At 39.1% G+C, this 25,795-nt stretch overlaps 1 protein-coding gene across 3 annotated transcripts in view; it reads right to left on the reverse strand.

Annotated features, from left to right (window-relative positions):
- The window catches only part of CFAP44 (cilia and flagella associated protein 44), a 119,438-nt gene that overhangs the window by 82,105 nt on the left and 11,538 nt on the right, over positions 1-25,795 (reverse strand). For 2 of the 3 annotated variants that reach the window (XM_002684775.6, XM_059887895.1), the window contains 11 exons: positions 23,714-23,869; positions 23,107-23,266; positions 18,158-18,320; positions 15,844-15,946; positions 13,905-14,121; positions 12,116-12,230; positions 8,956-9,120; positions 6,482-6,637; positions 5,722-5,769; positions 5,026-5,125; positions 4,280-4,374 (listed from right to left, as the gene is read on the reverse strand). In XM_002684775.6, the coding sequence (XP_002684821.2) occupies positions 4,280-4,374; positions 5,026-5,125; positions 5,722-5,769; positions 6,482-6,637; positions 8,956-9,120; positions 12,116-12,230; positions 13,905-14,121; positions 15,844-15,946; positions 18,158-18,320; positions 23,107-23,266; positions 23,714-23,869 (1,478 nt within the window). The remainder of the gene's footprint in view (positions 1-4,279; positions 4,375-5,025; positions 5,126-5,721; positions 5,770-6,481; positions 6,638-8,955; positions 9,121-12,115; positions 12,231-13,904; positions 14,122-15,843; positions 15,947-18,157; positions 18,321-23,106; positions 23,267-23,713; positions 23,870-25,795) is intronic. The other variant, XM_059887897.1, reaches the window with a different exon arrangement.

A 25,795-nucleotide genomic window follows, 5' to 3' on the forward strand; every position in this document is an offset into this window, starting at 1 on the left:
TGCTGGGTCATATGGCAGTTCTATTTCCAGTTTAAGGAATTTCCACACTGTTCTCCATAGTGGCTGTACTAGTTTGTATTCCCACTAATAGTGTAAGAGGGTTCCCTTTTCTCCACACCCTCTCCAGCATTTATTGTTTGTAGACTTTTTGATAGCAGCCATTCTGACCAGTGTGAGATAGAGCCTCACTGTGGTTTTGATTTGCATTTCTCTGATAATGAGTGATGTTGAACATCTTTTCATGTGTTTGTTAGCCATCTGTATGTCTTCTTTGGAGAACTGTCTATTTAGTTCTCTGGTCCATTTTTTGATTGGATCATTTATTTTTCTGGTATTGAGCTGCTTGTATATTTTGGAGATTAATTCTTTGTCAGTTGCTTCATTTGCTATTATTTTCTTCCATTCTAAAAGCTGTCTTTTCACCCTGCTTATAGTTTCCTTCGTTGTGCAAAAGCTTTTAAGTTTAATTAGGTTCCATTTGTTTATTTTTGCTTTTATTTCCATTACTCTGGGAGGTGGGTCATAGAGGATCCTGCTGTGATTTATGTCAGAGAGTGTTTGCCTATGTTTTCCTCTAGGAGTTTCTGGTCTTACATTTAGATCTTTAATTAATTTTGAGTTTATTTTTGTGTAGGGAGACTTTTAAAATGATGGCTGTTTTACTCCTGGAGACTGATTAATGTCATGTGGTCTGAGGTGGTGTAGTGGAGCTGAGAGACCTGGACACATTTTAGAGATGGGTATAATGGTCGTATTTGGTGGTGACTAGATATGGGGAATGAGGCAGAGGGAGGTGTCAAGAATGACATATTTACTGAGACAGGAGATCCTGGAAGAGAGCCAGGTATGTGAGTGTGTGGGCTGTTGTTGCATTTATTATTTTGAAGTGGGGGGGAGGGGGACTGGGAACCAGTAGAAGACCATGAACTTAATCTTGGACATGTTGAGTTTGAGGTCCCCTGGAGATCTCAAAATGAAGACGACAAATAGTCTGCAGCTTAGAAGAAAAGTCTTGGCTGGAGATATAAATCTAGCAGTGTCTGTATGTACTAAATCTGCTGTCTTGGAAGGCATTTAGGAGAAGGGCAAGAGCCCTGGTATTCTTTAGAATGGAGTGATCATCCCTTAGGCCATGCAATTATGAAAGTCTTGGGAATAAGAACTACATTCAATTCCGAATGAATGTTGCTTATTCAAATCTACTAAGTGCCTATATGTACCAGTAAGTGTACAGGCACTGGAAGTATTAACACAAAGAAGAATAAGATATGGTATTGCCATGAAGAACACAGCCTGGTGAGAAAGACAGACAATGAAGCAAGTCATCTTAGTACTCTGTGATTAAGTGCTACAAAAGAGGTATATACACAGTCCTTAAACACAGTCCTAGATCATGAAGGAAGGAGTACCCTTCAAGATGGGTTCGTGGACGGCTGGGAAGAGGTGATGATATTTGACTTGGGCTTCCCTTGTGGCTCAGACGGTAAAGCGTCTGCCTACAATGCGGGAGACCCGGGTTCAATCCCTGGGTTGGGAAGTTCCCCTGGAGAAGGAAATGGCAACCCATTCCAGTATTCTTGCCTGGAAAATCCCATGGATGGAGGAGCCCGGTAGGCTAAAGTCCATGGGGTCACAAATAGTTGGACATGACTGAGTGACTTCACTTAATACTTAAATTGTGAAGAATGATATGCAGCTTTCCAGAAAGGTAAGAGGGTATGGAGAAGGGGAAATTCTAGCATAATATCTATAAATCATTACTTGGATTTAAGGCTAAAAATTAAATGCTCTATGAACATTCCACAAACCTCTGAAAAAAATGATTCAATTTGGTAAGCTGTATTTTAAAGACTTCAGATAAGAGTGTAAATAGATTAGATAAAGAATGATCCAGGTTTGGTAATCTAAATACTCCATCAGTTCAGTTCAGTCACTCAGTCGTGTCCGACTCTTTGCGACCCCATGAATTGCAGCACGCCAGGCCTCCCTGTCCATCACCAACTCTCGGAGTTCACTCAAACTCATGTCCATCGAGTCAGTGATGCCATCCAGCCATCTCATCCTCTGTCGTCCCCTTCTCCTCCTGCCCCCAATCCCTCCCTGCATCAGTCTTTTCCAATGAGTCAACTCTTCGCATGAGGTGGAGTTTCAGCTTTAGCATCAGTCCTTCCAATGAACACCCAGGACTGATCTCCTTTAGAATGGACTGGTTGGATCTCCTTGCAGTCCAAGGGACTCTCAAGAGTCTTCTCCAACACCACAGTTCAAAAGCTTCAGTTCTTCGGCACTAAGCTTTCTTCACAGTCCAACTTTCACATCCATACATGACCACCGGAAAAACCATAGCCTTGACTAGATGGACCTTTGTTAGCAAAGTAGTATCTCTGCTTTTGAATATGCTGTCTAGGTTGGTCATAACTTTCCTTCCAAGGAGTAAGTGTCTTTTAATTTCATGGCTGCAATCACCATCTGCAGTGATTTTGGAGCCCAGAAAAATAAAGTCTGACACTGTTTCCACTGTTTCCCCATCTATTTCCCATGAAGTGATGGAACCAGATGCCATGATCTTCATTTTCTGAATGTTGAGCTTTAAGCCAACTTTTTCACTCTCCACTTTCACTTTCATCAAGAGGCTTTTTAGTTCCTCTTCACTTTCTGCCATAAGGGTGGTGTCATCTGCATATCTGAGGTTATTGATATTTCTCCTGGCAGTCTTGATTCCAGCTTGTACTTCTTCCACCCCAGCGTTTCTCGTGATGTACTCTGCATATAAGTTAAATAAGCAGGGTGACAATATACAGCCTTGATGTACTCCTTTTCCTATTTGGAACCAGTCTGTTGTTCGATGTCCAGTTCTAACTGTTGCTTCCTGACCTGCATACAGATTTCTCAAGAGGCAGGTCAGGTGATCTGGTATTCCCATCTCTTGAAGAATTTTCCATAGTTTATTGTGGTCCACACAGTCAAAGGCTTTGGCATAGTCAATAAAGCAGAAATAGATGTTTTTCTGGAACTCTCTTCCTTTTTCCACAATGCTCCATGGTTCCTACTTAATCTAGCCTCATCATTGTTCTGCTTCTATTTCCTGCCCTGAGTTCTCCTTCTGATCTTGATCCCATCATGAAAGTCCCCTCCATTCCAGCCACCTCTACATCTACTTTGGGCCTGGAACATTTTCTATTTGATTTCAACTCAAAGGATTAACCATTCCCCAAATATTCCCATGATGTTTTATAAAAACATGGCTGCAAATTCATCGACATACCTCCCGTAGAAAGATAGTTGAACTTCCTCTCTCTGTGAATCTGTGTGGTGCTTATGGCTGTTTCACCCCCTAACTGAGTATAGTACATGTGATCATATGTGACTCCTAAGGCCAGGTCATGAAATGATAGCAGCTTCTGCCTTCTTTGTCGGAACATAAGATCTTGGAGCCCTGAGCTACCATGAAGAAGTTTGACTGCCCTGAGGCCACCATGCTGTGATAATGACCTCTCTGTGTGGCATGAGCTTCAGGTAAGCACTCCTATTAGCATCACAGCTTAACCCAGCCTTCCACCCAGGTGCCAGACTTGGGACAAAGAAGCCTTTAGATGACTCCCAGCCCCAGCCATTCAAATCTCCCCAACTGAAGCCAGGATACTGTGAAGAAGAGATAAACCATCCCTGGTGTCACCTGTCTGAATTCCCAAAGCGGAGTAAGCAAAAAAATGATTGCTTTTTTTATGCCACTACATTTGGAGTGGTTTACTACACAGCCACAGACAACTAGAACAAAGCTCTAATTTTTTCCCATTATTTAACATATCACATAAATTTACTTATTTTGTTCATTGTCTGTCCTTCCCACCATCTCCCATGGGGGTGTAACATTCTCCTATCGGGGTAAAGGTTCATGCTGGCAAGTATTTTTGTCTTTTTGTTCACTGCTATATTCCCAGAATCTAGAAATAGGCCCAGCACATTGTAGACATTCTAGAAGTACATAGAATGAACCAGAGTTAAACAGAAGATAGATACACAAAGTTCTATCAGGTAATTACTTTTTAACACAAAACTATTTCTAAACTTTAAGTGGCATAAGAATAGACTTTTCATTAAAAACACAATAACAAAGTCATGATATGATTTCTATCATATTCTGAACGGACAAACTAAGTTCGAATTTTTATTCTGCTCTAAAATCCAGATTCAGAAAATATCTATATTTCTAAGAAATAGCACTGATATATCATATTTACAAATAGATTTTTAGTAAAATTCATTATAATAAGCTTACCAGCCGTGGTACCCAAGCAAGGGCAGTACCTCCTTGCTTGAATTTCATCTGAAGCAAAGGAATTTTGCCAGCAAAGTCATAGAATCTAATAGAGCCTATAGAAAGACAATTTTAAAGAAACAAGTTATATATGTAGTATATATGTATATGTAACAGCTCTAATTACCATGGTTCATTTATATCTAAGCACTATAACAAGAAATGTCATAGAAAAATCAACTGACGTAGTCTTTCTTTACATTAGTTAAAATTTTACATGTATACCCTCAATCAGGTAATTTATAAACATGAATACATGCTATGCCATTTTATAAAAGGGACTTGAACATCTATGGATTTTGGTATCAGTGGAATCCTGGAACCAACCCCACCACCACCACAGATAATGAGACAACTGTACTGAAGAAAACAACTACTGATTGACTAGTGAGTCAGTTTCCCCTTTCACAGTCCACATAGATTTACTGTAAGTCAAGAAGAAAGGAAGGACATGGAAAGAGAAGGAAAAGCACTACTGTGGAGAATACCAAGATGAATGGTATTTTCATGAGTAATTTATTGATGTATCTTTTATATCTCACAATAACCAAGGCTGCTATATTCTGGGCCCTTCCCCTCTGCAAAAACTTACCTCATTAGTATCAGGAGGCTTCCCTTTTGGAAAAATTCTCAAATGCCTTAATCAAACACATTTTAAAATGTACTGAAAATAAAACACAAAAGGCCGGATATGAGTTCTTACTTACAGTCCAAGCCGGTAGTGGCCATGAGATAAGTGACAGGAGAGACAGCCAAAGCTTCAATGGCTCCAGAATGGAAGGAGAACAGGCATTCTGGATCTTGGGTCTGATAACAGAGAGATTCTATTAGAGTCCAAAGTCAGGTTAACATAGAATTAAAGCCAAGTTTAAAGAAATGCAAATAGAACTCTGTATCATGAATGACTTCATCTGAATAGAAATAAGAAAAGGCATTATAAGACAGCAAGAACGCTGAAGTTCAGAATTAGGAGAAAGAGAATACTGGCTTTACACTTGATAGCTGTGTGATTTGGTACAAGTAACTTCAAATGCCGGTTTCTATTTCTTCATCAGTAAAATGAGATGATGGCAACTGCCTCTCTACAAAACTGAGCAGTTGAGAAGATTATTTGAGATAATATACGGTAAAATGTCAAATGTTTATGAAAACTATAAAGCACCATAAAACGTTAGCCATGGTCATTGCCACTTTTCCTGTAAATTTTTTAATGAGATAGAATCTTTTTCATATTTTTATGTAAAATCATAACGAGAGAAAGACACAATATAAATTCTTTGGATATGTTGAGCAAGTTTTTGATGGGAACAACAAATATGGAGAAAGATAAGTATCTTTTAAAGAAGAATAATGACTATTTTACTATGAGAGTTTGAAACAAATGATAAAAACAGGCAACTTACAATGTTTGAAAAGCTAAGGTCAAGCTTCCATATGGCTCCATTGGAATCCTAAAAAATTAAATACTCAATAATATATTGTTCACCATTTTGAAATTTTATCAAATTAAAGGATTTTCTTTTTATGATTTCAAGGACCAACAATACCAATACTTACATATATTTTAAAGTGTGATCGAAATTTAATAATAGCAACCACATAATAAAGCAATCTCATAAACCTTGTAGTCAGTTTAACATAGTAAAAATGCTAATTGGTTTTCTGTGTATAAAATATAGGTCAATTAAATATTAGGCTTCCCTGATAGCTCAGTTGGTAAAGAATCCACCTGCAGTGCAGGAAAACCCAGTTCGATTCCTGGCTTGGGAAGATCCACTGGAGAAGGGATAGGCTACCCACTCCAGTATTGTTGGGTTTCGCTTATGGGTCAGCTGGTAAAGAATCCACCTGCAATGCGGAAGACCTGGGTTTAACACCTTGGTTGGGAAGATCCCCTGGAGAAGGGAAAGGCTATCCCCTCCAGTATTCTGGCCTGGAGGATTCCATGGACTGTATAGCCCATGGGGTTGCAAAGAGTTGGACACAACTGAGTGACTTTCACTTCACTTCACTTCTAAATATCAGAATTCAGGGAACTCTTCATTATACTAGCAATAGCAGTCTTGATAGTTCTGTGGATTTACAGTGACAGTAAACTATAATACTATGTTAATTTTATGTCCAGATAACTTTAAAGAGCAAAGAGAAAACGGTGTATCTTACCTGAGCCAACCAAAAGTTATTTCCAACTTCATTCATTTTTATCATAGAGAAGAGTTTGACATTTTTATCTACTTGAAGTTCATTAATGGGCTCAATCTCTAGTAATCCAGTCTCATCTATAACATCAGCAGTGTCTATAGTCTCAAAATCCCATATCTTAAAAAATAAGAAAATACCTTAATGAATTAGCAGTTTCTGAATATGTATTTTCTAAGTCAGAATGGATATATTTTCTATGCCAGGAAAGACCCCTATTTTTTCAAGTCATTTCTTATTTCATGAAAATTAATGATGAGTAGATATAATTAAAACACCAGACAAAACCTAACCTCTGAGATTTTACTCTGAGAAATAGTGAATTATCATAATTTCCTCTTATTTATGGAGATTAGAGAGAAAAAGTCCATTCTGAATAAGAATTCTAGTTTGCCCAAAGTAAACTTTATTTCAAAGTTTCTATTAGGTCTTTCTGCATATAACATGGCTGTAAGGAATAAATGGTTCGGTCATTCACTGAAACATTATGACAAGCCTTGTATTATATTAGACCCGTGGGACCCTAGAAAGGAGACATAGATCTTTTTGCTGATGATTCAAGAACAATCTTCATTAAGCAGGGGGAAAAAAAAAAAGATGTAGGTAATGTCTTCATGAGATAATGTTTCTCTTCCTTACCATGGATTTAGACTATATTATTCAGGTAACAACTGTTGTTCTTAGGATAGACGACCAAGAGAACACTGGGGAAGAAGGAGGGAGCAGTTTTTAATGTGGTAGAGAGACTCGGAGGGACTTCCTCTGGGAAATGCCAAAGCCCAGGCTGGATGGTTCTACAGACACATCCTGCTACATCATCCTAGACTCAGCAACTCAGACTTGGGAAGGACTGGTGTTGTTCCATTGAGTACCCTCGTGGAGGAGAGTCCCAGATCCTAGGGTCAGACTAACTCCTGGGAGTTGGAGTGGGTTTTTCCTAAAGGGAGAGAGGTAGAGATTTACAATATAAAAGACTGACGAGATGAGAGTGAGCTTTGCAAAGGGGAAGTAAGCTTAGAAATTAGTGATGGCCATGAAGGAATCCTCTGTGAAGTATCCAACTTCTCTCGAAGTTTTCCTCCACTTGGTATCTTGATGTATTTGGGGGTGACATATGCTTTGGAGGATAGTGAATGTATTGTGTAACATAATAAAGGACATAAAAGATTATCAGAGAAATGAGCATAACAGAACAAAATTAAACTTAACAGGGTTCAAAGAGGCAACGGTAAGAGGACAAACTGTGGAAGACATGGCTGTAATATATTGTCTGAGCCATAAGTAAGCTCAGTAAGTGTCAGAGTAACCAGATAGTTGGAAAAAAAAAATGGTCTTACTCCTGATAATACCACTTCCTAAAGAATGTCCCGAGAATACTACCTTAAGAATATTTTCTTATGAAAGGCCCAAGAAGAAACGCATACTGAGGGGACCGCAAAGTAAACCAGAAGCCTGCAGGCTGGCCAGCAACAGCAGGGTAACTACACCTGGGGATGGGAGAAGAGGTGTGACAACAGCCAGAAAGACCGAGATGCAGGAGCAGTGTCCCTGATTAGTCCTGTGGGCAGGACGGTGTCCACGGGTGAGGACAAGCACGTTCATTAGTATAGGGGGTGGCGGAAGGGGAGCATCCATTGGCAAACCCCATCAGCTCACCTGTGTATTCCTAACTGGTAAAGTCAGTATAAATAAATAAATAAATGTTTGGCCTTGTTGTCCCTAGAAAGTGACCCATTTATAATAGGCATTTTGGAAGGACATTGGAGTCTGCTGTTAACATTGTGCTAATTCATTTTCCGAAGCGACTATTTCAACAACAGAATCAAAATAACAAAAGGTCCCCTCAGAAAATTTCAGTGGCAAGATATTAATGAATGTTGACTAGAAGTTACATAGACAGTTGGATCATAAAGAAGGCTGAGCACCAAAGAATTGATGCTTTCGAACTGTGGTGCTGGAGAAGACTCTTGAGAGTCCCTTGGATTGCAAGGAGATCAAACCAGTCAGTCCTAAAGAAAATCAACCCTGAATCTTCACTGGAAGGACTGATGCTGAAGCTATAATACTTTGGCTACCTGACACGAAGAGCCAACTCATTGGAAAACACCCTGATACTGGAAAAAGATTGAAGGCCAAAGGAGAAGAGGGTGGCGAGGATGAGATGGTTAGACAGCATCACCTTCTCGATGGACATGAGTTTGAGCAAACTCCAGGCAATAGTGGAGGACAGAGGAGCCTGGCATGCTACAGTCCAAGAGGGTGACAAAGAGTCAGACATGAATTAGCAACTATAAATCTACCACAAGAGAAGCATTACTTAAAATGAGTTGGCCCTTCTTCAAGTGACCTTTGTGAGAAATAAAAATTTGATAAAACCCATAGGGTCATCTACAAGACTTTGATGCAGGTGCCACTGTTCAAGTTTAGAGAAAACTTACCCTAACACATCCATCTGACCCAATGGTAATGACTTCGCCCTCGTCCAGCATTATCTGGTTAATGGGACCCTGGTGACAAGGCTTGCCTGCAGCTCGACTCAACTCCACTTTGATGTGGCCTCCTTCCCAAAGCAGCATGTTGCCCCATTCTGACCCTGAGAGCACCTGGCAGGTGTGAGGAAAGGAAAGAATGTACTTGAGACAGAAAAACATATATATTTGCCTCAAATAGCTAATGAGAAATGTTTAAAGATTTTTCCTGGTTATGAAAATAAATTTTTCTATTTTTAAAACACGAAAACACAGCAATGAAAATTCACTACCCCAGAAACAACCACTTATCACAATTTGTAGTTTTACATAATGATGTCAGGCAGTATGTTGGTGGTTAAATTTTCAAACACATCTGCAGATTTCTTTGTATATCTCTTAAGGACACAACCCAGGAGTGGAACTGCTGGGTCAAAATTTAGAGATATGTTTAAAGTTCTTGATAGATGAGAGTGATAATAATCAACTGTTATATAAGATGTTTGATAAATTGTGAGGCCATTACTGCAAATTATAGCAGAACAATAACCAATTTCAAACAAGGACAATGATCTGGAACCACCTCACATTAATGCATTTAATCCAGCACATCCCAAAATATGTAGCACCAAACACCAACTCTTAAGATAACTGAACTACTATTACATAGTAAGTAATACTAATTGAATATTGACTCCATGCCAAGCACTGCTTGAGCACTTAACACATGTTATTCTTTAATCCTAAAAACCATATGAACTAGGTACATTTACTGAGGATACCATGTGCAGTTGTACAGGTTGGGCACAGTTTTTCTCATTGGCACAAAGAAACCACAGGGCCAGTAGAAGTCCTATTGTTATCCCCCATCTTACAAAGTAAAAAAAAATAAAAAATAAAAACGGAAGCATATTAATTACCTTGCCCCAAATTACCCAGGAGTCAGGGTTCTTAACCAGGCACTCAACTAACGCTGCCTCAGTAGACATATGCTAGGATAAACAAAGTCAACCAGTTTCTTTTCTCTAGAACCGCTTGGAAGCTTTAATACAGAAGTGTTCACTGGGAATCACTGTAAGAAAGTTTTAGGTACAAAGGAATTTGACCAGGAAAGTCTTATTATCAGAGAGCTTCTGTGTAAAAGAATACTGCATGAAATGTCCTTTGGGGAACTCTGATCTAATTCTTTCCTGCCTGCTCGAGGACTTGGCAGCCCCATGGCCCTCTCACTGAGAGTCACTTACGACCTTACTCAGTCTTTTTTTATTTCTCCAGCCTGCCTATTATCTATTCTATCTGTCGAGCCTCAGCCCACTTGTTTTTCTTTAGACTTGCTTTTTTTCTGTCCAGTAACTAAAGCCACCCAAAGTCACTGAAGTCTATCAACTCACTCCTTTCTGAAATGTCACTCATGTCTAGCTTTCCTTTTCCATTTGTCCTGAGGAGAGTCCAGACTCTCATCATCTCTTCTTGGATAAAAGCAGTATCTTCCTCTGAGCTCATCTCCATGACTCCATTTTCCTAACTTGCTTGGCATTTTGTGGTCAAGCTTATAAATAACTTTTTCCACTTGTATCTCTGCTCTTCCATTGCTTAATAGTTCTGCCTGACCAAGTCCTTGTACCTTAGGAGCCCACCACACTTTTCAATCTAACTTCCCACTCCTTTCCAAGATGAGTGCTCCAAATTAATCCGGTAAATATGTAATAGTGAAGTCACTCAGTCGTGTCCTACTCTTTTTGACCCCATGGACTATAGCCCACCAAGCTCCTCGGTCCATGGGACTTTCCAGGCATGAATACTGGAGTGGGTTTCCATTTCCTTTTCCAATATTTACTCTTAACTTTAACTATTTCCTTTTGTGGCTCTCATTTAAAATGACTTCTTTTCTCCCCTACATCTACACAAACTCTACTGAGCCTTTTCAAGATATATCTCAAACCAAGTTTTTAATGGTCTTTATCTTAGCCTAATTCTTAGCAGAATTTGAAGCTAGAATGATTTATCATCATCTTATAGGTTTAGATATATAACTAATGATTTAGCCAGCATCCAAGGCTTTTTATTTCCTCCCATACATCATTATTTCAAGTTGATAATTTTCCACTAGGCAATGACTAGACCATTTGGTTTCTCAGAGTAGTATTTGTATATTGGCGCTTTCTTATACTTGAGATGATCACAAATACTATATAACCCACGTCTCTTATGTCTCCTGCATTAGCAGGTGGATTCTTTACCACTAGAACCATCTGGGAAGCCCACAACTCAACCCACTAGAAAGCCAAATACAATATTAATGGAAAATTTATCCTACAGGCAACATGTCTATAAGTTTTATAAGAAGAAACGACTAAAATAATAGGTTAAAATTGCAACGTTGCACTGATATTTTTAAAATGGATAACCAACAACAGCCTACTTTGTTGGAATTCTGTATAGCACATGGAATTCTGCTCAATGTTACATGGCAGCCTAGATAGAAGGGTAGTTTGGGGGAGAGTGGATACATGTATATGTATGGCTGAGTTCCTTCACTGTTCACCTGAAACTATCACAACATGTTAATCGACTAACTAAAACAAAATTAAAAGCTTTTTTTTTAAAAAAATTGCAGTGTTGCAGATATCACTATAAAGTGTCTCAATCTTCCTGAGAAATAGTTAGTGAGTGAGTGATAGTCACTCAGTCATGTCTGACACCCTGCAATAATCTGGTAATAAAAACAAAAGCTGTAAGACCCAGTAAACCTTTGACCCAGTAAATCCTCTTGAAGCATCATGGCAAAGAAGACAGGCGGGAGAGAAACACTATAGACATTGCAACTCCATGACATAATTAAAATTAAAAGTGACAAGTATGTCACTACATTAATACATGAAAATGCCGGCATACTTCCTATGTACATATAATATTTGTAAAGACAAAATGATATGTACATGTGGACTAGTTTCACAGAATTAAAACTGATAATCTGAAAAGGCAAAATTAAATGCTCATTATATTTACAATTATAGTATCTGTTATTGACAATATTGGCAATGCTTTTTAGACTGTATAGCATGCTTTCATGCATGTACATCACTTCATTTCATTAATTTCATTATTGTAGAGTAACAGCTGTACTCACCTTCCCATCCGGGAGCTCCATGTAACCTTCTATATCAGTAGTGGCTGTTTTGCCAAATCGACCCAGTGAACCCTGAAGTTTGAGGCCAGTGAATGTTAGAGCCATTTCCCAGAACCTGCAAACAATGAGAGATTAAATGTACTTAAAAGAAATCTTACTTTAACTTTAATGTCAACCATTTACATATTTAAAAGCCACATATTAGTTCATTTATCTATTCATTCAGTTCATTTGTTTTAAGCATCAACCACCTGTCAGGCAAAGCTCTAGGCAACATGAATTCGGCATCAAGCAAAATAGTCCAGAAAGAAAAAATTTCCTGCCTTTGTCAATCTTACATTTCAGAGTTGTGTTGTCCTATGCAATAGCCATACGTTTGACTATTTTTATTTAGATTTAAAGTAGTTAATATTAAATAAAATTTAAAAATTAGTGTTTTATTCAGACCAACCAGTTTCAAGAATTCAGTAGCTGCATGTGGCCAGTGTCTCTAGACTGACCAGCACAGGACACTCCCACCCTGGAAGAAAGTTCTACTACATAGTACCGCTTTAGAAGATGTAAATATTTTCCAAAAATTCTAATTTACTTGCTGTGTAACTTTGAGTAATTTTCTTTATCACATTGTATCTTCATTCTCTTATGTGTAAAATGAGAATATTATTTGCACCAACCTTATGAAATTGTTGGAAAAAAACTCTTAGAAGAGTGTCTAGTATACAAAATCAATAAATATTAAGTTACTAATATCTTCTTGTTTATAACCTAAACAAGTGAATAGTCAGAATGAAGAAAGTTATGTTGAAAAAAGAATCTGACCTACCAACTGGATGTAAAATAGATAATGGACAGTATTAACAAGTTAATAATATGAAGCCAAGAGCCTCAACAATCAACATCCTTCTCAGAGGCTGTGGTAGGTCCTTGACCATATATTTCCATTTCCTCTGCATTTCTTTTTATAACACATCACACATGAAATCCTTTAAAGTCTCTCTGTCTCCAAAGATATAGTACATAGAAAATATACACTTTAGTAAGCAATAGGAAAGTTAAAAATTTTCAACCTATAGTTAGCAGAGAGCTAGCTGAGACTTCTCAAGATTCAAAAACCTGTTCAATTATTCTATATTTTAAAAAGACCAGTTTTAAGTTGGAATAAAAAGAATTTAGGATAGATTATTTCTCATAAAGAGACACTGGAAGCAAGTTATGGGCAGCTTGAGAGTAGTGCCAGAAGGTTGTTAAATAAAAGGCAAAAAATCATTCCATCCTGAACAAAGAACAGTGTGTGATACAGTGAAAATACCCAGATATCAGAGACCAGGAATAGGCTCTGCTACCATTTAGTATTAAGAGTCAGGTGTCAAGAATATAACTCTCTGTTATAACTCTCATTTCACAAGTGAAGACCGAGTTCAGAGACATCAAAATGACTTGTCCATCATACAGAATCACTTCAACACACTGAACAGTGGATCTGAAAGCACAGTATGAACTTGGACACAGCACACCAATGTTAGTAAGACATTACACAAACTCTCTCAGGAAGTGAAGCCTATAAGAAGGCAGCAGGCTAAATTCAAAGCCCTTCTTTTATCTATGCTGTTTTCAGTAATAAAATCTCCATAACCAACTAGAAAAGTTGCAGTATAGTTAGTTTTCAACATAACACATTTAAAAAGTATCCTAATGTTAACATCAGCAAAAGTTGTCTCCAGCTGATCAAACCTCTTAGAAAAGATCCTAACGATAAACGACCAGCATCTGTATCATGTGCGCAACCTACTTGATGTGGCCTGATCCCGAGGTAGTGAGCTGCTCGTCATCTTCAGGATTGAAAGTAACCTTAAAAACTTCCTGGGAGAAAGCTTTTGTCCTCAGTAGAGGCTTCTCTTCTTTCCAGTTCCAGATGGTCAGGGTGTGATCAGGGCTGCCACCGACAGAAGCCAGCAGGGTACCATCGAAGTTAAAGTCCACGTACGCATAGGCCAGATCAGTTCCATCTGAAAGGATGAGGAGATGAATGGGAGTCTAATAACAGAGACAACATTTCATTTTCAAAACTGTATTATTTCCAAAATAAAAAGGCAAGAGAGAACACCCGTCGTGACGTGCATTAGTGGAATAATGTCAAGAATCCCATAAAGAAACAATTTCAAAACCATTCATCACCTCTGGCTGGAGAATGTATTACATGATATGGAGGGAAAGGGTAAGCGTGAAGAAGTCTTAATCACATTTTGCCTGAGAAAGATGCATTGAGAATATGTTCTATTTTATGAAGCAGGGAAGACATGTTAGAGAGCATGTCTAACAAAAACATGTTAGACAGCAGAGAGAAGTCAATTTAAAATCTGCCACTGAATTTTTCACAAAATAAAAATGATGACTCTCGGTTTCTGGTTATGCATGTGAGGAGCTAAGAAGTTACCATTCCATCCTAACAACAAGTAAAAAGCTGAAAAGATGAAAAAATCAACAGTTCTTCTTGAATCTGTAAGAGAGGGAAGAAACGGGGGCAAAGCCCTGCCCCTGAGAACGTGAGAACGGAGAAACCGACAGGAAAATATAAGAGATACTCAAGTCACCACAGCAGAGACTTCCAAGCAGAAACAGCCAAAACAGCTTGAGGAACCACTGCCTGGCAATAAAACCTGAACTCTGATTGCAGGAAGCTCATTGTGGACAAGTCTGGGAATTAAAAACTCCAGGGGAACCAGTCACAAGGTGGTCCCAACAATGTTGTGAGATTTATCTCCAGGAGCTTGACTAGATTCCTAAACTAAAAATCTCCAGAGGCTTCCAACAGAGGGAGGGAGAAAGGAGCCATTTTGAAATACCCCAGAGTCCTCTGGTCTTAATAAGGTCTGCCCTCAGGGGAAACTCATTAACTAATTAACCAGAGCCTGAACAGCTGGGGTTTATCAGCAGCCTAACTGCCCTGCAGAAGGAAATATCCAACCCAGCCCACTCTAGCCATCCTCTCCCACCTAAGCTGGGAGAAAATGCTGAGAAATGTTTGTGAAGTTCAGAGTTCAGAGGCATAGGCTCACCAAAAAAAAGAGACCTAATCATAGGACTAAAGAATTCTTTCCTTCCCCCGCAACCTACCATCAGGTTACCAAACGCCTGTTTACCACAGTTCTTTTTACCCAACACATCGTGTCTCGCTATTCAGAAAAAATGTCAAGGCATATACCAAAAAGCAAAAAAAAAAAAAGACAACTTGAAGAGATAAAGCATTCATCACAACCAGACATGGCATAGATCCTGGAATTATCAGATTGAGAATTTAAAACAACTATAATTAATATGCTAAGAGCTCTAATGGATAAAGTAGCCAACATGAAGAGCAGAAGAGTAATGTCAGCAAAGAGATGAAAATCCTAAGAACCAAAAAGGGGATCATCCTTAATAACCCGAGTGGGCCTCATCCCATCAGCTGAAAGCATGTAGAAGCAGAACTGGGGTTTCCCCAAGGAAGAACTTCTGCCTGAAGACATAGAATCAATTCCTGCCCAAGAATTTCCACGCTGTGAGTGTGCCCTACAAACTTCAGATCTGCCAGCCCCCAATTATATAAGCCAATTCCTTCAAATAAATCTCTCTTCTCTCGCAGACCGGTTCTGTTTCTCTGGCAGACCCTGACTGCTACAGTAATGTGAGGTCATCTTGAGAATTCTGTTCACCTTAAACATGAGATATTTAAAGATTCTAAGACTCACCTTGAAGAATTCTATAGGGCCTCATTGAAGGATATTCATAAATGATTATCTTTGGGAAAACTCCTTTTTCTGCTACTGTGAAATAAGTTTTATTGGGGTGAACCTATAAAAAACAAAAGGTCACTCAAGTATTAAAAGGGAGATTTTCATATAAATTGTTACAAGTATTCAGAACCTGTTACTTTATAATTGGTTTATTAGGATCTACTCCAACAGAAAACTCAAAGCTGGACATCTACTAAATACTTGACAGTGGATATAATTTAAACTGAGAACTAGAAGGGTACGCACTTAAGTTTTACTTTCATTAATAGAGTCGTGTTTAACTCTACAATTTTTTAAATTGCCATCTGAAGAGCTAGAACGGTGGGTCTCAATCTTTAGCAGGCATCAGTATCACAAGAAGGACTTATTAAAGCGCAGACTGCAAGCTTTAGCACTGGAGTGTCTGAGTCAGTAAATTGCGGCTGAGATCTGAGATTGTGTATTTACACTTCTATCAGTTGCCCAGGTGATGCTGGTGCTGCTGAATCTGGGGGCTGCTCTTTGAAAACAACTAAGTCAGACTGTTTACCTTGCATATAAATCAACCTAGCTTCTTGAATAGAAAATTCATGGCTCAGAGTAAGCTGTGTCACAATTTTTTAAATTTCACCTAACCAGCAATACATATCTCAGTATTTCAAATGATAGCCATATACATTGGATGGAATCGTATGTTCATTCCTCTTATTTCTGTTCATTGACACAAATAGTTTATCCAGGGAATATTTACTGTATTTCCTTTGCATCTGACTTAGAGATATTGTATCTTTCACACTTTCAGTAATTTTACATCCATTTCTTCACAGCAGGCTCTGCACTTGTTCTGTCTGGTCTGCTCACAACCAGTAGGAAGCGCAAGGGAAAGATTAGATGTTCGGATCACGATCCCTCTAGAAACCCTCTTGAGCATCTCATAGGGAACTGCTGCTTGTATGAGCCCCACATCCTGTCCATTTCTCCTCCTTTCTCTTTCCCTGTGAGGTCTCTCACAGATTAATCTCAACAGATGCCCTTCTCCTGATACCAGTGACGCTGAGAGGACCACTCAGGCTGCCTGTTACTGGTGAGAACAGATCTGGGATGCCTATTTTAAGGAGCACAGAGTAGAGAAACAACAAAGAGAAAAGCCATTGCTATTCAGAGGTCAGGTAAGATAGTTAGAAAGGTATTTTTTTGATGTGGCCACTAATAGGGTCATTGGCCACCTTAGTGAGGTGACAGGAAGAAGACAGCAGAAGTTCAGCAGCTTTGAGGGAAAGATCAAAAATCAGGGGGGTGGGGCTTCTCTGGTGGCTCAGTGGTAAAAAATCTGCCTGCCCATGCAGAAGAAACGAGTTCAACCCCTGATCCGGGAAGATCCCACATGCCACAGAGCACCTAAACCCACATGTCACACACAACTCTTGAGCCTGTGCTCTAGAGCCAGGGAACCACAACTACTGAAGCCCAGGTGCCCTAGAGCCTGTGCTCTGCAGCAAGAGAAGCCACCACACTGTGAAGCCCACTCAACACACTCGAGAGTCGCCCCTGCTCTCTGCAACTACAGAAAAGCCCGTGCAGCAATGAAGACTCGGCATAGCCAAAAATACATTTTTAAAATTATATATTTTAAAAAGTCAGTAGGTAAAGAGAATACATGGTTAAAAGGGTTTTTTTTTTTTTTTTTTAAATCAGGGCTTGAGGCTTTCAGGATCTTAATTCCCCAACGAGGGTAACCAGTGGACCCCCAGTGAAGTCCCAGAGAGGGGCCTTTTAAAATGAGAACAAGTTGATTTAATAGTATGCTTTCATGCTGAAGATGCCCAAGGAGGTAGAGGGTGAAGATACAAGAGAGAAAATGACTAATGGAGACAGACACCTGGGAGGAAGGAAAAGACAGACTTGAAATCACACATCTTTTTGTCGACTACTTGAAATTACTGAATAGACAATTATACTTCATCTCCTAATGTTCAACTCTATACTTGCATTTTATCTGGCATTTAGCTCTAATTATTACATGAATTACCACTCATGTTATTCATCTTGGTAGGAAAGTCACTCAACCTCTATTAACCGCATTTCCTTATCTGCAAAATGAGATGACGATATTATTAATATCAATATAAGTAGTGTAATATTGCCTGGAGCTAATGTCAGTGAACATAGTGGTTGTAATCACGAATTGAAAATGCCTTAGAATAAAGATTGCTGTGCACCTCATGCAATCCCATAAGACTCCAAACGAACACACAATTGGATTTTTTTTCCTAAATTACCAAAGGCATACCCCAATGACACCAATTCCTATTCCACTGCTACTTCGCAAGTAGGTCTGTTCTTTGGTTTTCAAATTCAGAAAAATCAACTGGTTCCCAGCTATGTACATCACGGTATTGCTTTCCAGAAGTTGTAGGTTGGCCCGCTTTCTGCAGTCATAACCAAAGGAATGTCTGTGGGTAAGTTGCTAAGGAAAAGAAGTGAAACAAAGTAACCATGGGGGGTGGGGGGTGGGTAAGCAAGGAAATAAATATATTTTTTAAACCCATACCCTTAGTAGCTAAATTTTATGCGAAACAGTTTTTTAATGTATTACTAATGTAACCTTATTTTTTAATTAAGTGAAAATTCTCATACTCTAAGTTAATTTAATTTTCCTAGGAAAACCCTGAAAGAGCATTAATTTTATTTAATTTTGTTTTCAATAAAAAATAAAGTTGAACTTTCAATTTGAGTACTATAGGTTTCCCTCATAGCTCAGTCAGTAAAGAATCTGCCTGCAATGCATGAGTCCCAGGTTCAATTCCTGGATCAGGAAGATCCCCTGGAGAAGTAAATGGCAACCCACTCCAGTACTCTTGCCTAGAGAATCCTATGGACAGAGGAGCCTGGCAGGCTACAGTCCACGGTGTCACAACAGTCGGACACGACTTAGTGACTAAACCACCACCAAGGACAAAGGTGCTCCCTAAATAATTTCATTTTCCTCTCTCCTGCTAACATTTCCTTTCTGTATCACTAACCAGTATACGCAGGTATATAGATGAATGTGTGTGCATTTATGCTATAGAGTATAACTTCATTAATTCAAAATAGGTTTAAAAAATTGAGCTGTAAACTATTTTCAAATGTACATTGTTATTATACTCAAGCTCAAATTAATATAATCCAAAATATGACTATAATAATTAAATGAAGTCAATCTATTAAAAAATTATCATTTGCAAAGAAATATATTACATAGTGTAACTTAAATAGATTCTTATTTTCCAAGAATTCATTGCTGACCATAGAAGTTGAAGGTTCACAGGACAAGTATCTATTTTTTGAGCCCATGGTTTTCTTTGTAATCTGATTTTAGATGATTCCTCATATTTTTTAGTAAATACTTTCAAAAAAAATTATACAGAGATTTTAACAAGAGGATCTGTAGGATGTTAAAAAATGATCAAATTTTAACTAGTGCGATTTGAATTATGAAGTATAAATTATAACAACAAGTAACTATAGATATCTCATTGCCTAATAGTTAAATTGAAAAAGAGAGAGAAAACATTTCAGGGGCATTTGTACAATAAAAAGGAATTTTATAAATTTAAAGACACAAATGCCTAAAATGGAATCTTATGTAGAAATGCAAATGAATATGCAATCTAAGATCTAGATGAAACTATTCTTGCCTTATGGAGAATACCTGGGGCTGCCTCACAAATAAAGACTAGAATCTAACAGAGCCTGGTTTTTGTTATTGTTCAGTCACTCAGTCGTATCCAACTCTTTTTGACCCCACGGACTGCAGCATGCCAGGCTTGCCAGTCCTTCACCATCTCCCAGAGTTTGCCCAAACTCATGTCCATTGAGTCAGTGATGCCATCCAATCATCTCATCCTCTGGCATCCTCTTCTCCTCCTGCCTTCAATCTTTCCCAGCATCAGGGTCTTTTCCAATGAGTCACTTCTTCACATAAGGTGGCCCAAGTATTGGAGCTTCAACTTCAGCATCAGTCCTTCTAATGAATATTCAGGACTGATTTCCTTCAGGATTGACTAGTTTCATCTTCTTGCAGCCCAAGGAACTCTCAAGAGCCTTCTCCAGCACCACAGTTCAAAAGCATCAATTCTTCAGTGCTCAGCTTTCTTTACAGTCCAACTCTCACATCCATACATGACTACTGGAAAAACCATAGCTCTGACTATATGGACTTTTGTTGGAAAAGCGACGTTTCTGCTTTTTAATACGCTATCTAGGTTTGTCATAGCTTTTCTTCCATGGAGTGTCTTTTAATTTCACAGCCGCAGTCACCTTCTGTGGTGATTTTGGAGCCCAAGAAAATAAAGTCTGTCACTGTATCCAGTTTTTCCCCATCTATTTGCCATGAAGTGATGGGAATGGATGCCATGATTTAGCTTTCTGAATGTTGAGCTTTAAGCTAGCTTTTTCACTCTTCTCTTTTCACCCTCATGAAAAGAGTTCCTCTTCCTTAGTTCCTCTTCTCTTTTTGCCATTAGAATGGTATCATCTGTACATCTGTGATTGTTGACATTTCTCCCAGCAATCTTGATTCCAGCTTGTGCTTCATCCAGCCCAGCATTTCACGTGATGTACTCTGCACATGGGCTTCCCTTGTGGCTCAGCTGGTAAAGAATCCACCTGCAGTATGGGAGACCTGGGTTCGATCCCTGGGTTGGGAAGATCCCCTAGAGTAGGGAAAGGCTACCCATTCCAGTATTCTGACCTGGAGAATTCCATGGACTGTATAGACACTCAGACATGGCTGAGTGACTTTCACTTTCACTCTGCATATAGGGCTTTCCAGGTGGTGCTAGTGGTAAAGAACCCGCCTGCCAATGCAGGAGACACAAGAGATACTGGTTCTATCCCTCGGTCAGGAAGATCCCCTGGAGGAGGACACAGTAATCCACTCCAGTATTCTTGCCTGGAGAATCCAATGGACAGAGGAGCCTGGCGGGCTACAGTCCATAGAGTCACAAAGAGTCAGACATGACTGAAGCAACTTAGCACGCTTGTACTTACTCTGCATATAAGTTAAATAAGCAGGGCGACAATATACAGCCTTGACAGAGCCTGGTATGGGGCAGGAAGTTCTGCCTACCCTCCTTTTCCCTCTCCTTAATCACTGCTCTCACCTTTCCTTCTTCTTCCTCTCTTTTCCCTTTTCCCAGATACCAGTATAACATTCTAGAGGGCTAGAGGTACATCTGTAACTATAAAGGGAGAAATGAGGTACAATCACCTCACTAATTTGGATGTTAGTAGAGAATCAGAGACATGCTCATTAATCTAATATTATCATCTATGATTTCAAGGGGGAAACTTTGCCTTGCAGCTGCATGGATTGAGAGCCCTTTCAAATGCAGAATGGGTAAGACTGTATCTTCCCAGACACTCTTTCTAAATCAATCACAACCTGCTTGAGGGCAGAGACTGCTTCTCATTTATGTTTCCTGGAATGCCCCCCAGAGTCTTGAACCTATTAGGCTAAATGAATAAATGAATGAATGCATAACTAGAATCTGAACTCCCCCTTTTAAACCCAGAAGACAAGACAGTCCATAAGCAGAGCTCTGAAAATGTAAAAATGTGTTCTGATACATCTCCAACTCCCTTGTGTTTTACTTCATCCTTTCTTCTGGCATCTTTTAACTTCTTACCAAAGGCTTAGGGACTTCACTGTCTGTCCATAGCCGCCTAGGACCTCCACTTTAAAATGGTGTTTAAACACTATCTTAAGTTCTGTTTAGTGTCTTTTACAAATTATGCTGTGGTTTAGGTGATATTTTATATAGCACACATTTATTGATTGATTTAGAAGACACAAATGTTAAATCTGATATATACAAAGAATTTTAAAAGTACCTGGGGAACACATGACAGCTGAGTTCTTGGAGCTTCTCACAAGGAAACAGAGATTATTTGTTCAATCTCCAGAGAGTAGGACATAGTCTAACGCAGGACATCCATAAAGGCAGATTTTGATTCAAGATCTGGAAGAGCTCTCTAATAATGGAAGCTATTCAAAAATGGGATCAGCTGCTTTGTGACTACCCTGGTTTTGAAAGTGATCAAGACAAGCCCAAAGCTTATACATTCACTCATCCAGCATGAGTAGAAAGGATTCATGCACTGATTCAAAAGTCAAGATCTCTCTGGCTCCCTGATTTATAAACTCAGCGTCTCTCTCTAAAACAGAGATCCTTGTATTCTGAAGCAGCAAGTCCCTAGTGTTGACATCCAGGAGAAGGCAGCACAATGAAAATCACCTGAGAAGTTTTTCAGAGGACGTATGCCCAAAGCCCCGTCCTCACGGAAATAACGCCAGTAGGTCCAGGAAGCTTTCTGAGCATGCGCATGTCAGTAGAAGCTTCTGGATGACTAATAAACCACCTCATTTGAAAAAATAGGCTAGGAAGCCAACAGCATAACTTTCATTGATAACTTGTCCAAGGGCTACAATTTTTTTTTAAAAAGGCCCTCGAGAGAAAACTCCAGGTTTACAAGTTTCAGGGTGAATTAGTTTTAGTTATACCTAGGATTAGAGAAACAGAGTTAGAAGCTAAAATAACAATCTGTTCGATTTTTAAATAAAAAGCAATACTGAGTCAGGAAGAACACTGCCCTACCTCTGTAAGCACCCCTTTTATAAAGGGCCTAAACCTCAGTGTTCAGGCCATGTGGTCATAAACACTGCTCTTTGGAAGGTAAGCATACTAAACTGCTGAACAAAGGCCTTAATGGAAACTGTCTTCAAACCAGTGCCTTACAAACCTACATCATAAAGTGATAGCAAACCCCAAATCTCCTTGTTAATTATCCTACTTTTACATTTCTCTATAGACTCTTATTCTCCTATTAAAACCTGTACTTTTGTTCCCTGCTTCCTCCTCAGGGTTATCTTCTCTATAACTTATCTGATAAATAATGTGAAAGTACTAAGGCCTGACAATGGCCATGTTAGTATTTTAAGAAGGGAGATCAATGATTTTCACTTGACAGGCACTGAAAAAGGGGGCAAAGCTGGTAGTGATAAATGGGAATAAAAGTCCTCCTGGTTTCCTTCACATCAGATCTCCTGAAATGACAGCCAGAAAAGCATTATTTCTTTTTATGGTTATTTGGCTTCTAACAAAAGCTTAGTCTAAATTAAGACCATGGCTATAGTTTGCCAAGCCCTGACCTAAAAAGCTGAAATCCAAAATTATACAAGATTGGAGTGGATACACAAGTGTAAGAAGATCCAGCGGTATGTTTGAATCTGGAGTCACAAAAGGCATTGAGACAAGCTCCATGTAATCGTAGAAGAAGCTTTCTGATATTTTCTTCTTAACTTCCTCCTCTGCCTCCTCTGCATCTGGGGCAGGAGTTTCCATATACCGAGATTCTAAAAAGTGAAAAATATTTTAACTAAGAAGAGTGTCTGATCAATCCTAATATCATATTTCATGAAGACAAGAAAAATGCATCTAGCCCATAATACTCTAGCAGTAACTACTACTTCTGGCCTGAACACAGGATGCACCACAAGGGAGCACCTGGCTACAGTAGTCTCAAAAGACAGCACATGATCAGTTCCAAGGAAGAGTTATTCTCACTGATGTAGGGTTGATCCCTCCTTATACCATCCCACTGCCCAGAAAAATCCAGTATGAGTGTGTGCTTCTCAGAAATGAAATGTACAGCCCCAGAGCTGCTAAACCACCCTATCAGAACATGTTTTATATTCTTCCTTTTATCACTCCCCACATACCTTGCAAACATTTCTTTTATGGATTTACAACTGTTAAGTTAAAACAGGGACAATCACTGATACAAAACTAATAATAATTACCTCCAAGGCTTTCTGCATAATCATCTTGAAATGAACTTGAACTTCCTTCCAAACGTCCCATATACGATTCATCATCCTCTATGTATGATTCTTCCCCTTCAGTAAATGCTTCACCTGTGGTATTGTCAATAGACTTGTGATCCTCTTTCATAGAAGCTATTAAAAATAAATTGTTTTAATAATTTCTAAATTTGAATTAAACACTTTCTTATTTTCAAAGAAGCTAATATGTCCAATTCGTTTGTACTCTAAATTGAATGAATTTTAAACTCTAAAATTCTTACAAAAATCATTTTATTTGGTCACTCTTGTAGCTTTACAAAAATTGTTTCAAGCTTTTCCTGTGAGTTAATCTCCATTTTCACTTCATTACCAGTCTATTTCCTATCAAAACAGACTTATAAGAAAGTAAAAGGTAAAGAAAAAAAGATTGGCTGGTATGCTGCTGTCATTTTTTCAATTTAATTTGATTTGACCAACCTATTATTTATATGGGACCTTTTAAGGGCTTCCCTAGTGGCTCAGCTGGTAAAGAATCTGCCTGTAATGTGGGAGACCTGGGTTCAATCCCTGGGTTGGGAAGATCCCCTGAAGAAGGGAACAGCTACCCAGTCCAGTCCATGGGATTGCAAAGAGTCAGACGTGACTGAGCAACTTTCACTTTACTTTTATGTCAAAGATCAATAAAGCTGACTGAGTGACTAAGCACAGACAAGAATAAACTTCTCTGGGTGTGACTATTTATCTCGAATGATATCCCAGGAATAAGTCAGATTATTCTCTTTAGAACAAGCTAGAAGAAAAAGAGAATTGGAATGGGAGTAAAACAGACCTACTAACAGGTCTAAGTTAACATTCAGACCAAGTCCAAACATGAGTGTTGTTCAAATATACCATGTCGAGCAGGTGAATGGGCCAGGTAAAGTTTCAGAATAACAAGGCAGAAATGGTAAGTGTGCTAGACATAAGTGGAACCGCCTAGCAGATCTAGCTGTGAAAGTGAAAGTGTTAGTCCTCAGTCGTGTCTGACTCTTTGCGACCCCATGGACTGTAGCTCGCTAGGCTCCTCTGTGTATGAGATTCTCCAGGCAAGAATACTGGAGTGGGTAGCCATTCCCTTCTCCAGGGGGTCTTCCCAACCTAGGGATCAAACCCTCAAGCAGATTCTTTACTGTCTGAGCCAAGATCTAGCTGAGATGAAGGTAAAAGATGAGAAACAAGGCCCAAGACTAATATGAATGGGGTGAGAAAGCTGGGCCAAGCCAATCAACAAGACAACAGGATAGGGTTCTGTAGGATTCATGCATTTGGATGGAAAGAAAATAATCCTGGACACCTAAATGTGGCCCCATTTCTTGAATTGCCGCAAGAGGGACCCTTGGCTAACTATTCTCCAATAATACCACTGAACAGCTATCTTAGCTCTTCCATGTGACTATCACAATCAATTATTATTTCCCTGCCTCTAGATTACAATATTAAAAGCTTGACACCCAAGCTGCCATGAAATGAATTAAGGCTGCCAGCTAGGAAAATAGAAGTGGGAGTGAATACAGGTGAAGGGGAGTGAATCATTTTTCTAAAAATGAATATTCTGAGCCTAGTTGAAGGGCTGTGACACTGATAGCAAAAGTGCAGCTTGGAAAGAAAAAACTAACAGGCAGTGCTGGACAAAGGGTCATTATCATTAAATCCATCCATCCAGGAAAATGCTGCAAAGGACTGGAAGCTATCAAGTAGACAATCCTCTGTGCAGGAAGCAGAGAAAAGTGTAAACAAAAGAGATGCAAACTGAAGTTTTTTGAGGAGAGTGATATTTGGGCAGGATAATTCTAGTGGAAGTATGGACAGGATGACTTGAGTAGAGATCCTTGTTATAAAAGTCCAAGTAAGAGAAGATCAGAGATCAGATCAGTCGCTCAGTCGTGTCCGACTCTTTGCGACCCCATGAATCGCAGCACGCCAGGCCTCCCTGTCCATCACCAACTCCCAGAGTTCACTCAGACTCACGTCCATCGAGTCAATGATGCCATCCAGCCATCTCATCCTCTGTAGTCACCTCCTCCTGCCCCCAAACCCTCC

This window comes from Bos taurus, chromosome 1 (genome assembly GCF_002263795.3).
Source record: "Bos taurus isolate L1 Dominette 01449 registration number 42190680 breed Hereford chromosome 1, ARS-UCD2.0, whole genome shotgun sequence".
NCBI lineage: Eukaryota > Metazoa > Chordata > Mammalia > Artiodactyla > Bovidae > Bos > Bos taurus.